This window comes from Liolophura sinensis, chromosome 2, assembly GCF_032854445.1.
Source record: "Liolophura sinensis isolate JHLJ2023 chromosome 2, CUHK_Ljap_v2, whole genome shotgun sequence".
Taxonomy (NCBI): Eukaryota; Metazoa; Mollusca; class Polyplacophora; order Chitonida; family Chitonidae; genus Liolophura; species Liolophura sinensis.
In genome coordinates, this window is record NC_088296.1 from 25,178,871 (window position 1) to 25,194,964 (window position 16,094).

At 37.5% G+C, this 16,094-nt stretch overlaps 1 protein-coding gene across 3 annotated transcripts in view; it reads right to left on the reverse strand.

The window, feature by feature from the left end:
- Positions 1-383: 383 nt before the first annotated feature.
- LOC135463112 (phosphatidylinositol 4-phosphate 5-kinase type-1 alpha-like) overlaps positions 384-16,094 on the reverse strand; it is a 66,041-nt gene continuing 50,330 nt past the window's right edge. Inside the window, exons 19-20 of one of the 3 annotated variants that reach the window (XM_064740434.1) lie at positions 9,730-9,743; positions 384-5,281 (exon numbers count right to left, since the gene is read on the reverse strand). In XM_064740434.1, coding sequence (XP_064596504.1) covers positions 9,741-9,743 — 3 coding nt within the window. In that variant the 3' untranslated portion in view covers positions 384-5,281; positions 9,730-9,740. Of the gene's footprint in view, positions 5,282-9,729; positions 9,744-12,002; positions 14,504-16,094 lie in introns of those variants that run through there. The other 2 variants (XM_064740433.1, XM_064740432.1) reach the window with 2 other exon arrangements.

Sequence of the window (16,094 nt, forward strand, 5' to 3'; positions counted from 1 at the left end):
TTAAGTTACTTTCCATATGTTTTGTGCAAAACTGATCCAACGGATCACTGTATAGCATTTACACACAACACAATCAGCTGAAATCCTAACCAGAGTTTGGAGCACCTCTTTTAGCAAAGAGCCAAGTTGCTAAATCGTTTTTTAAACACATTTCTAACATGTTATGGACTATACAGAGCACCGTAACTGTCATGTTTGAAGCCGGGGCATATTCAGATCAGTTTTCCTGGAGAGTTTCTGCCTTAAAAGCTTTAATTTCATTTTGTGTGGTAAAATCTTGTTCAAGGCCTATCATTACTGGGTTCACATGTCTATCGTCTCCTCACATGACTACATAGACAGCAGGTGGTTGGCTCAGACCTCAGTTCAAAACTATGCAACCGCAATCCAAGAATAACAGAAACAAAGAACACAACAACAACAACAGTCGGATGTATAATGTGTGTAGCATTTGTATTTAGGTTAAGTCAGTCGAGTAAATTGTACAGCATCAGGAACCCAGCTTTTCTCCCCGTAAATATATACATGTATACACAGCCTCTATCGCCCTGTACAATACAGATGTAGAAAATACACAATACATTAAAGCATATCAAAAGCCGGAGATATAACATGAGGGACTATATATGTACACAATACGATATTATCTACAGTCAGATGTCAAATAACTACAATAGGCTTCTTATAGACCTCTAGAAAAAACATAAAAAGGTTAAGGTGTACATAAGTGTGTCTCCAGAAATAAATAATGGATCCCAACAAAAACAGTTTGTTCTTGGTTCATCGCCCCACAAAATGACTGGGATTTTAGTGACATCTTCCCTGCGACCCGAACCCAGAGAAAAGGTCCTCTGTAGTCTTGTGTTCATCCAAAACTCTTTTCATTTTGTCCTTTTGTCCAAGGATTTTCTAATCAACAACATTGCAACATCCTGTGTGATATATCGAGGCGATCCCAGCTTCACCAGGAAATGTGGAAACGATCGATCTGTGATCGTTTCTTTAAAGAACAAAATGATTAGATTGGCATTAAAAATGCAATTTTTATGCTATTTGAAACGTTTCCTATTAAAACAGTATCACTTTCAAAATCATGATAAATTATCGTCATAGTGCTTCACATCTACTTTATTCTGGGGACCCTGCCTCATTTCATCTAGCCAGAAACTGCGAATTTTGATCGCATTAATATCACTCCGTTTACTACCTTGATCTGCTGGCTACTCTAAAGTCTTCCTACCAGAACTGGACAGGTCGTTGTCGTCATCTAATCCAATACTTTTTACTTAAGCGCTCAATTTTGCTACCCCAATTCCTCAACCTTTTCGCATATCAAAGACCAACTTTCAGTGTAGTTTATGCACATTTTTAATTTGATTTTAGAGACAAAGCTACTTTGGCCGGATTGCAGACATGCGCAAAAGGTTGAAGATTACAGTGCAATAAAAAAAAGTTAATCTGTTGAGTTTAACGGAAAGTCTGTTGTCTGAGTGATGCTACAGTGTATTCTGCTACAGCAGCAGATTGTTCTGTTAAATATAACACACATATTCTATTAATTCAACATAAAGATTCTGTAAGACTAACAGGATATTATGTTGAATATGACAGAACATTGTGTTATAATAACAGAATACATTCTACCATCACTCAGACGACAGATTTTCTGTTAAGATTAACAAATAATTTTTTTGAGTGTAAGGATTTATGCAAATAAAAAAATGTGCTGTTGGCATACATAATGAAATCAATTTAACATAAGATGGACTGAGTTGAAGCGATCAAAGGCTCCAAGAGGTATTTTGACATCGGGTCCGTGCCAGCAAACCATGCAACAGTCACAGCTGGACTATTACAGGGTGCAGCAAGCGCTTGTTCTCAAATTTTATACGATGCTGTCATTTCGTCTTTGCCGTCCATAAAAAAATACTATTTGACTGGAACTGAATTGATCAGCCTGCCAGCAAATAATTGTGGTAAATAGTTGTAAATCTTGGATTGGTCGTCCGCTGAGTCGAGGGAGTAGGTCTTGGTGAATGTCGATAAACCTGATGATATCGCCAGTGTTGGCATGGCAGATTGAGACATGCACCCCGCTTAGGCCCCTTATATCCATGTATGTGTACAATGAGCTTGTCATCCTGGACCCCTTTGTCACCAGGCGCTGGGATCACTAAGCCAGCTTAGACTTAAGTCAGAATTTCAAGTTACTTTAAAATTGTTATTTCTTACATCCCACGGTCAAAATATTGCTTGACACCGTGTTTTCTAGGTAAGTTATTGTATAACAAATTTCAGGTAAAATAACAGAAAGGAACATACCAAGTTTAATGATTGAAATTTTGCCAGGTTTGTGTATATGGTTTGTCACCTCTGACCCCTTGCTACCAGTTCCTTACACCTTCGTGCGTGTACTTGACAATTACTCTGTACCACTAAAGTCAATGCACTCCTCCCTGTCCCACCAGGATTCTATGTGGCCAGTGTCCACCAACATCACAGAGACGTCTCCACAAGGAAACGCATTCCAAATGATACGTGCACATCTACATTGTACATGTACATCAAAATGTACACACAACATTACATTCCAGAAACCCAACACATGGTACCAGTAGGCTATTTACACATACACCGGCATCTGCATAAGTGTGAACACGCCAATCTACCGGAGTGAAGTCGTTATCAACCTTCGGTTGTACAAGAGTGAAGTCCGTATCAACATTGAGAGTCAGACAAGTGTAAAGTCTGTATCAACACTGACAGCTGTACAAGATTATAGTCAATAATGACAGTTGTAAAGTCAGTGTCGATATTCAGTGTCACTGACAGTTGTATATGAGTGAAGTCAGCATTGATATTTTCTATCAACGACAGTTGTATATGAGTGAAGTCAGCATTGATATTTACTATCAACAACGACAGTTGTATATGAGTGAAGTCAGCATTGATATTTACTATCAACAACGACAGTTGTATATGAGTGAAGTCAGCATTGATATTTACTATCAACAATGACATTTGTATATGAGTGAACTCAGCATTGATATTTTCTATCAACGACAGTTGTATATGAGTGAAGTCAGCATTGATATTTACTATCAACAACGACAGTTGTATATGAGTGAAGTCAGCATTGATATTTACTATCAACAACGACAGTTGTATATGAGTGAAGTCAGCATTGATATTTACTATCAACAATGACAGTTGTATATGAGTGAAGTCAGCATTGATATTTTCTATCAACGACAGTTGTATATGAGTGAAGTCAGCATGGATATTTACTATCAACAACGACAGTTGTATATGAGTGAAGTCAGCATTGATATTTACTATCAACAACGACAGTTGTATATGAGTGAAGTCAGCATGGATATTTACTATCAACAATGACAGTTGTGTATGAGTGAAGTCAGCACTGATATTTACTATCAACAATGACAGTTGTGTATGAGTGAAGTCAGCATTGATATTTACTATCAACAATGACAGTTGTATATGAGTGAAGTCAGCACTGATATTTACTATCAACAATGACAGTTGTCTATGAGTGAAGTCAGCATGGATATTTACTATCAACAATGACAGTTGTGTATAAGTAAAGTCAGTATCGACATTCAGATGTACAGACGTCCTCACTCATTTGTACATCAATGAGGTTCGAGTCCATAAGGTTGTACAGGAGTAATGTTTGTGACTGATCACACATGTGGAGGATTAGTGTTAATATTGGTACAGCTGTACTCATTTGAAGTTTGTGGTCGATGACACTCCGTACAGGAGTGGAGTCAGTATTTACAAATTTGTACATTTACACGAGTAAAATCAGTGATGATACTCAGTTGTGAAAAAAGTAAAAGTAACATTTCTGACACTCAGATGCACAGGGATGAAGTGTAATTTACAGTTGCAGTGAAGTTACCGTAGCCACGCAGTTGTCATGGAGTCCAAAACTAAATGGTACTACAGTATCTTGTACAACAGTGAAGTTGTGTAGACATTATCTTGTACAGAAGTTAAGCTGTCATGAACATTAAGTTGTTGTGAAGTCTATACAGACTCTTGAGATATGACAGCTCACACTCAGTTGTAGTGAAGTCCACGCAGATGATATCTTGTACACCAGTGAGGTTGTGCAAACACAATCTTGCCCAGAAGTGGGGCTGGTAGACACTCAGTTGTACTGTAGTAAAGTCCATGCAGATGGTATCTTGTACACCAGTGAAGTTGTGCAAACACAATCTTGCCAGAAGTGGGGCTGGTAGACACTCAGTTGTACTGTAGTAGAGTCCATGCAGATGGTATCGTGTACACCAGTGAAGTTGTGTAGGCACAATCTGGCACAGAAGTGGGGCTGGTAGACACTCAGTTGTACTGTAGTGAAGTCCACGCAGATGGTATCGTGTACACCAGTGAGGTTGTGCAAACACAATCTTGCACAGAAGTGGGGCTGGTAGACACTCAGTTGTACTGTAGTAAAGTCCATGCAGAAGTTATCTTGTACACCAGTGAGGTTGTGTAGGCACAATCTGGCACAGAAGTGAGGCTGGCATATGTGCTCAATTGTACAGGAGCGATATAAGTGGTGGACACACCTTTCAACCCAAACTGCTTTGTTCCACAATATCAAATGATTTTTTGTGACTTGGTATGATGTGACAAGACTATCACTGAGAAAATTTCCACACCTTTTTGGTGCTTTTCTGCACTACACAGTTACAGCTGTTTATAAAGTGTATTCCAATATGTATAGTCAATGAATTCTGCATAAACATGCCTTTGAAATTTTGACCTATGTCTTGCTGGTCCAATCATGATCAAATGACCCGAAGAACTTGCTTTTTCGATATCCACACCTCATCAAGCCAAAGCAGTACAATCAGGTGTCGTCCACATTTCAGCAAGTCTGCTGGAGACTTGTACAATCACCAGTCCTCCTTCTACAAGCCTTCATGCTTACATCAGAAGTATGTGATATGTCACGGCTGCAGAAAGTCAGAAATCTGCAAATCTCCCCATGCTGGAGATTCATACTATTCTCTGAAAGCCACAAAAAATGCTTGGAGAGTGTGAAGGAAAGTCTTAAATCCATTGCCTTTCAGAACACATCCCCCTCTCGGTATGCATGCTCAGTTCAATGTGCATACTCTGTCCATGTTCACGCTTGAGCATGTTCTGTTGTGCAGGCGTTTATTCTGTCTGTCTTTTCGCTCGTCTGTCATGTCTGTTTGTCAATTGTAACTCCTTTCTCACCATAGCGTTCTGATCACAGATGTGTCTACAACAAGAGAAGAGACAACTACAGTAGAGTATAAATATAACGGAAATTAAAAAAAACAAAAAACATACTACTTCAGAACTAAGTTTTAACTGCAAAATGCTTAAACATAATGCAAAAACTAGTTTTACTAAAACAGAGACAAATGTGGAAAATCATGTTACTCAAATACTCATAGGGTATAACAAAAAAAGTGCTTAAACAAAATTTCCAATTTTGACTTCAGTTTAAACTGGCTGTGTTCAATTGGCCCCTCTGGTCTGCAGTGAATGTCATGTCTAAACATCTTAAACCAAAATACAGATTTGAAAACTGCAGTTCTATTAAGTCTTCATATGTATTTACCCATCAAATTTAGTCTGTCCACCTTGATTTTAAATCAGTGAATAAATTTAGATCTGAAATTTTCCTTTTTTTAAGCATGACAAATTCTAAAAAGAAAAAAAAAAGGTTGATAAATGGTTTATTGTAACACCTAAATGCTACAGAACAAACTACAGAACAACCATTAGTGTATCAGTGGTGTTATGGAACATTGCTACTCTGCATGTAACGTGTAACACGAACGTAACACTACAAGGAAATGAACGTTACACTGTAACTGCAAGAAATAAGATGAAAAACTCAGAACATGTTCTAAAAAGTAAAAATCAGCATTAGTGTCAAAACTGAGCAGTAATGATCTGCCCCAAGTTACTGAAAATTGCTAACCAAAATTAACATGAAAATAATTAACAAAGCCTAACCTTGGTACAGTGTGGGCCTTATTATAGAGACAGTAAAACGGAAATAAAATTTCTGATGAATATAAAATGTAACATTGAAGTTATCTGTTTCTGTAACATACACATCAGTTTAAACATGTTAGATTTTTACATCTTAGTCAACGTTGTTCATAACTCCAACTAGCGCTGACCACCTAGAAGTAAAACACAAAACTCTCATGACATAAGATATTCAAAGACACCTTATCTTAAAATTCTAGTTGCACCATTTAACAATTTTCAATTTCAACTTAATAACTGACAGCCATTGAAAGAAAAGAGAAAGTGACACACATAATGCCATAAGGAGAAAAACATTTTGCGGACTTGCACAGACTTCACGTTTAAATGTATCCAATTCAAAGCAATTACTTGTTCATCTGCCGTCATGAGTGCTTGCACATGTAGTATTTATGGGTTGTATGTTGGAACACCTGAATCCCACAAGATACTGAACAGCATGGTCATTATCCTTGGTATGAAATAATTACCAGTAAACATCTCAGATGACCAAACAATCGTGAAAATGCCACAGAGACTGGCGAAAGACCATGCGTAAATTAACATCGCAATATTGATACAGGAATGCATGTCTTGAAGATACAACTATTCTAAAATGTTGTGATGCTCTTCTAGAGGATATTTCACTAACATGCAAAGCCAGTCAGTTTTATGGGTGGAGGAAAGCTGAGAGACTGGCATAAACCACTGACCATTGGCAAGTATGGCAGAGTACATGTAATTCACACAGACAACTAAACATTTTGTCCTTCCACAGTTAGTGGAACTTTCAAAACCAGCTGAACTGTTTTTTTTTTTTCAAAACAAGGAGAATAAATTTACTCTCTTTCTACATGTATAAATTACAAAAAGGTATGGGTAGTCTGCCAAATGGACATTTACACACTGTATAGGATCCACGACCACACATAATTAATTCACCAAATTTGATCGATCAAAGTTTGGGGTATGAAATTTTCTCTCAAAGACATGTCGCCTCTTATACAGGAGCTTGATCATAAAAGAAAGAAATTTCCAAATAAAGTTTAATGTTTTAATATATATTGTAAATCCTTTTCAAGCTCTAAAGCCATTTTTCAGTAGAATTTATGCACACAATTAATGCCAAATATGATTTGTGTTAAATCATTAAAAATGTGAACTTCATAAAACTGTGCAAATTATTTTTCTACACCCTATAGTTCTCCCAGGACGTTTAAAAATATTGGTTGCAGAGGTGGTTGAAAAAATAGGGTACACAGTATAGGTTTAGCAACTTTGAACAATTATTTTCCTGTACAAAATATCACAAAATTAGGATTAAAATTTTGCTTCTTTGTTTTATAGTACAGACCCATGCACCAGGTTAGAGATAGAAAACCATCCAAACTAGACGACACCATCATGCTTCCCACCATAACAACTACAAGTTCGTCTGGCTTCAGCATCACTCCACACAGCATGCACATACATACATGGTTAAGTACAACCTGAACTTTCGCCCATGAATGTGCCTTTTTTAGCGACAAATAACGTCAAAGGAATAGAAAATGTTACTTCTAGAGTTGAAACTTTTTTTATCCCATGTAGGATAATATCTGACCTTCCCAACAAACCTCTGGAAATACCTTTCCATGATTAATAACACTTTCAGAATCAGGTAAAAAATTTTCAACTTTTAGTCATGTGCGAAAGTTTAGGTATTTTACCATATATTTCTTCAACAAGTTTACATCCAGCCAAACAATCCCTAAGTTGTCAAATAATTGTATTAAATAGGGACATATGACCTTATTAATGCTACAACCAGTTCTATAATCGAAGTTACCCAAAAGCCTATCACCAAAGTGGTCGCTGTGAGTTCAAGTCCAGTTCGTGTTGGCTTCCTCTCCGTACGTGAGAAGGTCAGGCAGCACCCTGCGGAAGGTCATGGGTTTCCTCCCACTATAATGCTGGTCCCCGTCGTGTAAGTGAAATATTCTGAGTAAGGTGTACAACACCAACTAAATAAATTAATAAATAAATAATCAAAGTTCAGACAGGTCTTATCAATGTTACACATTACCTTAATCTTAGACCAGAATTATAAGGTTTAAAGTGATATAAATATTTTTTTTAATAAGCCAAAAAGAAATAAAAAAGTGAATAGTTGAGAAAGTGTTTTCAACCATTATAAGCTGGGAAAGGAGTAAAATGAAATGAAATGTTTTTCCCAAAAATATTCTGCTTCTGCACATTTATAAACCTACATGTGTTTATATGAAGAGGGTCTGGTTCTGTACTTGAGAATGTTTCACTGTGTTTAAAAGTTGAGAAAAGCTGGTTTACCTCAAAACCCTAAATACCTGGAAGTGGATTTGAACATTCAAACACCTTTGTGCGCAATGGCTCAGTTTCTTGTATACACTGTTGAAGACAGTTTGTTATTCTCCTTAGAATTTCATGAAAACAAAACAGCCTCTACTGGCAGTTTGTTTACACAAGTTCAAGGCCATGACAGGGATATTAGACTTATGGGAATTTAGATGAGAAACTTTGGCTTATCAAATGTATCGCACAAACTTCATAAAAATACCGACCATTCTGCACTAAATAACCTGCAGCCATGAGCATAGTTCCAATTGATAATGTGTATGCAAGGGAAAAAGTGTCTTTAAAAAATGGGTCATGGTCAATGGTAAAACAAAGAATTTTGAGTAGACTAGTAACGTCTGATAAATTGCAGTTAACATCACTGGTTTTGTAGTTAATATTTTTTTTGTTACTTTACCTAATTCTGCTTAAGTCATAGTGCTCGAGGGCGTGTAATTTGCTAAGGTTCAAACATTTGGATGAACAGTTAGAATAAAACCCTAACTGACGTAAATTGACAAGAGGCCGCACTTCACCAGTTACGCGTGACTAATTGCCAGATATCACACTGTCCTCATTGCTCTGTTTTACTCTCTAGGCAGCACGACTTACTATATTTTCTACATGACCATTAAAAATGCTCATGTGCACGTACGTGGTACAAGTTTGAAGAATTCAGGAGATAGTCTTTAAAAGCCTACCACAAAATAATTAAATGAATTTTGTGACCTTGACAAAAAATCAATAGGATCTTCACGAACGACCTACCAATGTGCATGTGGTCTAAACATGGTAAAACTGGCTACAACCCTTCACGAGGCCGTATGTTTACAAAGACACAGAGGGCTGGATGGACACCAATGGCTACCACATGTTCAATACTTCTTCACCACATTTCAGGTGAGAGGTAAAAATAATTTGTTTATCTACATCTTTACTACAACTATTGTATCAAAAAAAAAAGAGTTACATACAACAGAAATGTTTAGTTTTAATATGAACTAAATTACACGTCTTGAACTCCAGAGGTAAATTACACACCCGGATGTAAAATCTATCTTTACAGTACATAATCAAAACTGTTTTTACACAAATATACAACGAAAAACTTTATCCACACAAAAAATAATTCAGAGCCTGATATCATGGAGAGACAGACGACTAGACAGACAAACAGACAGACAGACAGATAGATAGACAGACAACAGGAATATGTTAAAAGTACCAATGTACTTATATATGAGCGCTCTACTTGAGTGGATGAAGTTAGTACAGACGATTCACCATGAAAGACAACACCAAAATGTTAGTGAAAAGCATTTCATTACCAACCTGATTCATAATCACTGTAATATGGGAAGAAAAACAAAAGGAAAAAAATAAAGGGAAGGCATATGAAAAACAACTCAAACCGTGAACAGTGAAGACATAAAAAGGTCAACTGGAATGGTAAGAAAAAAAAAAAAAACAAGCAACAAATCAAATTTCTAAATGCTAAACCATTAATGTCTGCGTCATGGCTGTCAAAAGAACACTGCAACATTACCATGTTCTCAATCTATAGCACTGCTCTGTTTCCATGGACATGAGATTACTTGTCTGTTAATTCTTCTGAAAAAGGGAGTAACATAAATATCCCCAAGAGTTTCCACAGACTATGTCCAATTCTTAGCCCACAGCAATGTTCCATTTTTCTAGGGCATCAAGCAAAAATTAATAGCTGTGGTAAACTGACGGTGTAGTAAAATCGCGGTAGTCAACGCAGGGACCCTAGAAACTCTGTTAAGCAATCACATAAGGAAACCGCATGTCCGTGGAAACACAGCCTATATCGTATGCCTAGTAATGATCCGTTCCCAAACCACAGTATTTGCTTAATATTCAACAAAGCCAATTCCCAAACTACAGTATACTGTACGTGTTTAGTAATGAACAGTTTCGGAATCACGGTACGCTGTTTGCTTCGTGCGTTTCAAACCCACAGTATACTGTATATGTTTAGTGCTTAGTATGTAACATGTTTCCGATCCACAGTATACTGTATATGTTTAGTGCTTAGTATGTAACATGTTTCCGATCCACAGTATACTGTATATGTTCAGTGCTTAGTACTGAACATGTTTCCAATCCACAGTATACTGTATATGTTTAGTGCTTAGTATGTAACATGTTTTCAATCCACAGTATACTGAATATGTTTAGTGCTTAGCACTGAACATGTTTCCAATCCACAGTATACTGTATATGTTTAGTGCTTAGTACGTAACATGTTTCCGATCCACAGTATACTGTATATGTTTAGTGCTTAGTACTGAACATGTTTCCAATCCACAGTATACTGTATATGTTTAGTGCTTAGTACTGAACATGTTTCCAATCCACAGTATACTGTATATGTTTAGTGCTTAGTACTGAACATGTTTCCAATCCACAGTATATTGTATATCCTTCATCAATGAAGCTGTTCCTGACCTACAGTATACTGTATATCCTTCAGCAATGAAGCTGTTCCTGAACTACAGTATACTGTAAGCTTTACAGTTAAGCTGTTTGTTGTTTTTATAAGCAAATTCTACCAGTTAATCAAGAGAACCAATTCTCTATTAAAGAAAAATATAAAAGATTTCTATGACAAGACTTTTTCACTTCCAACTGAAACTGTAAAGACAAATGTATCAGGTAGATGAGAAATGGTCCATAAAATCCTATTAGACATTTGCATTTTGTTCTTCATAATCACATATGTGTTAGCTTCTATTTAACAGCAGGTTGAGATATCAGCATTTGTCACCTGTTTGCTATCACCCCCCCCCCCCCCTCCGATGTGAGAAAACAACACACAAGAGGACAAAAAAAACAAAACAAACGTGACAGGCTTTCTCTGCTTTGACTTGTCTGAGAGCTTGTTCATGTATATGTCTATTCACAATTCATCAATCAGCCCTGGTACACCAACATGTACACAGGGTTGTGTACATCTCTGTAAGCCCTAATTCTTCAACCTTTTCAACCACCTCTGCAACCACTCTTTTGAAACTTTCTGAAAAAACTATGAAGTCTGTAGAAATAATCTGCACCGTTTATGCAGCTAGGGTCGTTCGTGACACACACAAATTATTTTTAGCCTTCTTTTCACAATAATTGTATGCATAAATTCCACATAAAAAAAGTTCTTCAGTGGTTGAAAAGGGTAAAGATTTACAGCGTATTACTGCATTCAACAGTCACATGACATATTCAGTGTGTATAGCACATGCTGTGAGATCTTTTTCTTTTTGGCTGATATTTTATGCCTTGTTCAGTAATATTTTCACTTATAAGACAGCGGCTTGGATAACTGGTGAAGGAAACCAGAGTGTTTGGAACAATCCACACTCCTTGTGCAGGTACCTGACAAACCTCTCATATTACACGCATAAAAACCAGATTCAAACCAAGGAGAGCAGGGACGGTCTCTGCCACTCTGTGACCATGGAGTGAGTGAGTGAGTGAGTGCGTGGGCTGTGGACAAATCAGCTGCAAGGGTCATGAACTGAATTGATCAGAGTGATACATTATCAAGGTTATATCTCGTAAATTGTAGCGGCGTTCATACTGGGAAAAGACTCTGGAACAGATTTAAATTACACTTTTTGAAAAAAATAAAAATAATAAAAATTTAAGTTTTTCTAGGGATTCACTTGATATTATACCCATGTCCTTTTAAATGGACATTGTCAATACCTGTAACGTGTAGCTTACACACAAAACAAAATCACACATGCTTCTATACATGATTACATTGTCACTTTATTACAAAACAAAGGAAAGCAATGTCCCCCATTTCTCATCCATCTACCACCCCACCCCTATCCCTTTACCTCACCCTCATTCAACCTCTTGTCCATCTCATAAACAGCCCGTACTGAAGAATAAGGAGTCACAAAGAACACAACAAACTGTAATTTTTACTTTACAATGAAAGTCCTACGTTTAGTAAACAAACGAATACCTGATGTTCATAATACTGGGACAATTCTGATACCTGGCTAAGACGCAACATTTTCTGGTGGGTGTGGAGTGGTTGGATATGACGGCTTTCAAGAACTTAATTTGGTTTGAGTCCCTTATGTTAGCCCTTCATGTAAATGATGTACGTTTGTGCTGTTACAAATTTCAGCGACAAATTAGAACTCTGATCATATAGGACTTATTCAGGATGGAAATTCATAGATTTAGCCAGAATTTGAAATCAGGCCACCTCATTTCCAATTTCCTCCTAGGAAATCCACTGGGACATCCATCTGACTAACCCATGGCCACAGAGTTGCTAGTGGTTTGGTCAAGTAGCACCCACAGGCGTATATTTAGCCAGAATTTGAAATCAGGCCACCTCATTTCCAATTTTCTCCTATTTTCCCCATCTCTCCCATGTTAATTTTGTCAGAACAGAGCGTCTCAAAGACACTGGGACATCCATCTGACTAACCCATGGCCACAGAGTTGCTAGTGGTTTGGTCAAGTAGCACCCACAGGCGTATATTTAGCCAGAATTTGAAATCAGGCCATCTCATTTCCAATTTCCTCCTATTTTCCCAATCTCTCCCATGTTAATTTTGACAGAATAGGGCGTCACAAAGACACTGAGGCATCACCTAGCTAAACCCATGCTCCCGTCCGAGTTTCCTGCAAGTGATTCCTGTAGGGTTCAACGTATGAACAACTCTGATAGACATGATATACTTCAGCAGGTCCTACTAAACAAGACATCCTTGTGATGTATTTGAAATCAGTCACCTGTAGTCTGTTTTTGCCATTACCACTCTGACTACAAACAATAAATTTTCACTTCCTTGTACATCAATCTAACAGACTGGTCAAAAAAAAAAGCCACACACACATAATCTTGCATGTGTAAATTCATCTCAAAGTTGCTGAAAAACAACTTTAAGGGAAAGTCACTACACTGTAGTAATACATGTATATACAGGTAGAGTCTGTATAGCTTAGGATGGTTCGGCAGATTGTAGATCAGCTAGCACTAAACATGGCGCAGGTGACAAGCTGGTTTTCAAGGATTAACCAAACTAAACTACAGAAACCATGACTTTCCAGGATGTTCAAAGTCTGCAAATGTTACTTTTTGGATTTCCAGATTTTTGAGTTTTTCAAGGTCTCTAGTTTCCCAACTTCTAATCAGCATTATGTCACAGAATGAATTATTAAAACTCACAACCATTTCACACATCACAATAATGTTATTTTTTTATGTGATTGGTGTTTTACGCCATACTAAAGAATATTTCACTTATATTTATTTATTTGATTGGTGTTTTACACCGTACTCAAGAATATTTCCCTTATAAGACGGCACAGCCCGGAGGAAAACCCATGACCATCCGCAGGTTGCTGGCAGACCTTCCCACTTACGGCCGGAGAGGAAGCCAGCATGAGCTGGACTTGAACTCACAGCAACCGCATTGGTGAGACGTTCCTGTGTCATTACGCTGTGCTAGCGTGCTAACCAACTAAGCCACGGAGGTCCCCCGTTAACGTTATATATGTATACACACACACCAGAAATACGTCCGTAAAAAGTGACTTTGGATTTAAATAGACTTCCACTCAAATTTAAACTTCTCCCTCACGGATATATTTACATATAAATACATCTAGCATTATAATTTATAACCTGAATAGAGTTTGAATTTAAAATTAAACATTAAAAAATGGTGTACATGGGTCTCTCAAAGAATGGAGTTCCAGAATAAGAAGTCTGTCACACTGCACATGATAATAGTCTTTTCTATTTGTCCCACAGTACAGGTTCTTCCAGCCTATTTGTTTTCCTAATTCCTGATCAGGTGTTACAGGTGTAAAATACAGCAGAGAAAGTCAGGGTTAAGAAGAGCTCTGAGGAATCATTCAGGTATAAAGTGAGCAGGCAGGACAGCAAACAGACAGACGGACAGGCTGACAGGCAGGCAGGCAGGATCACTGGCAGGTGGCTAGCAAAGGGAGCTTATCAGCTATGTGTCGAGTTCAGGCCCACTTTCACCAAAGAGTTCAGACGGACACTGCATGCTGGGATAACCTTGGCAAGCCGGGGATTGGTGGATAACGCCTGCTGACGGTTGGACAGAAATTAGTGATGTTGAACTCATAAAGATGAAGGCAATACTTATAAAGTAACACAGGTGAAGAACATTGCCTGTGTGCCAAGAATTGTAGACAGGCTCCCTTGGGCGCTCTACCTACATTTGTTACAATTTGCCAAAATAAAAGTACATGAATTTACAGTACAGGAAAACTAGACTATACGTATTAGAAAATAAATCTGCTTTTTTAAAATTTTCCAGTATTTATATTGGCCCAGGGAAAATAAATATACTATAATCTATAAGACTACATGTACTGTAATTCAACAACTTTTTCGCATGATTGCAAGGTGTTTATTCAAGTATATTTTGAAGGTATTATTTTGTGCTGATTGATAAAATTATACTTTCTTTGAAGCTCTGAAACTGGCCAATCCAACCAATGTTGTTTCCTCTCCAAAATCAAATTAAAACGTGCACAAATTGCACTGAAAGTTGCTCTTACATATGCGAAAGGGTTGACTTAGGTTATATGCATTTCCCGAGATAACTTTACTTTGCATTATGAAGAATGCAAACAAAAAACAACAAAAGGCATAAATTTCTGAAGATTAAACCTAGCTGGTTTTGTCCAGGTTCATTATAAATATGGATATGGACGACTCTTTTGAAGTCATATCTATAACCTGCGAACTACGCCATACACAAACTAAAATCTAATTATCCCAACCCAAAAATTGGTTGGGTTTAAAAGCTCACTTTCTGCTTAATGCAGGTATTTAGAGGACAAAATAACAGAAGAAAACAAAAGCAAGATGGTGTTGAATCGTGTGAACTGTGCCTTGCTATACAACAAGAGAAAGATGGGAATGTTTGTCATTTTAAACAAAAATCCGTTGGTGGTAAGCCAACCCCACAAGTAAAATAAGGTAGATCAATGGGGGAAATTTCTTTTCTTTGTTCTGGCTGATGAAAAAAAGACAGCGATTTTAAAGATATTCACACTGAGAGAAATAAGAAAGATAAGGGATTCTATGAAAAGCTCAATAAAAACTGTAGAGCAAGCTGTTTTTCTGACGGGTTGGTCAGGTCGCCCCGAACACACACTCTAGATATATACAGTAGAGGCAATGGAAATCTGTCTTACAAGTACGCCTATGCTTGTCTACTTGAAAGCACAAAGACATTAACGTGCTGGCTATTGTGTCACAGTCAGGTGTCACGGTCACGTGTCAGATACTGCTCCTGGGTCTCCATTAAATATTTATCTCTGACTTGATTGTTGTTTAACACCATTCTCAAAGACTTTTTGACTTATACAGCAGTGGGCAGTTTTACGAGTGAAGGAATCCAGAGCACATGAGCCATAAACCACCAACCTTTGGTAAGTTAATGATGAACTTTCCCTTGGCATGTGACATACAGATACGTAGACAAAACTAGTGGAAGCCAAGTGCTTTTCATCAAACGACAGCCCAAACAGTCACACGAGTGTCAATGGACCATTCATATTGTCCCCAAGCCCCCACAAACAGCGAGATATGGCTAAGTCCTCTAGGTTGCAGCAAGAGCTGAGCTTTATGTGAGAGAGCCAGCTAGGACTGTCATGATCGTGACCTC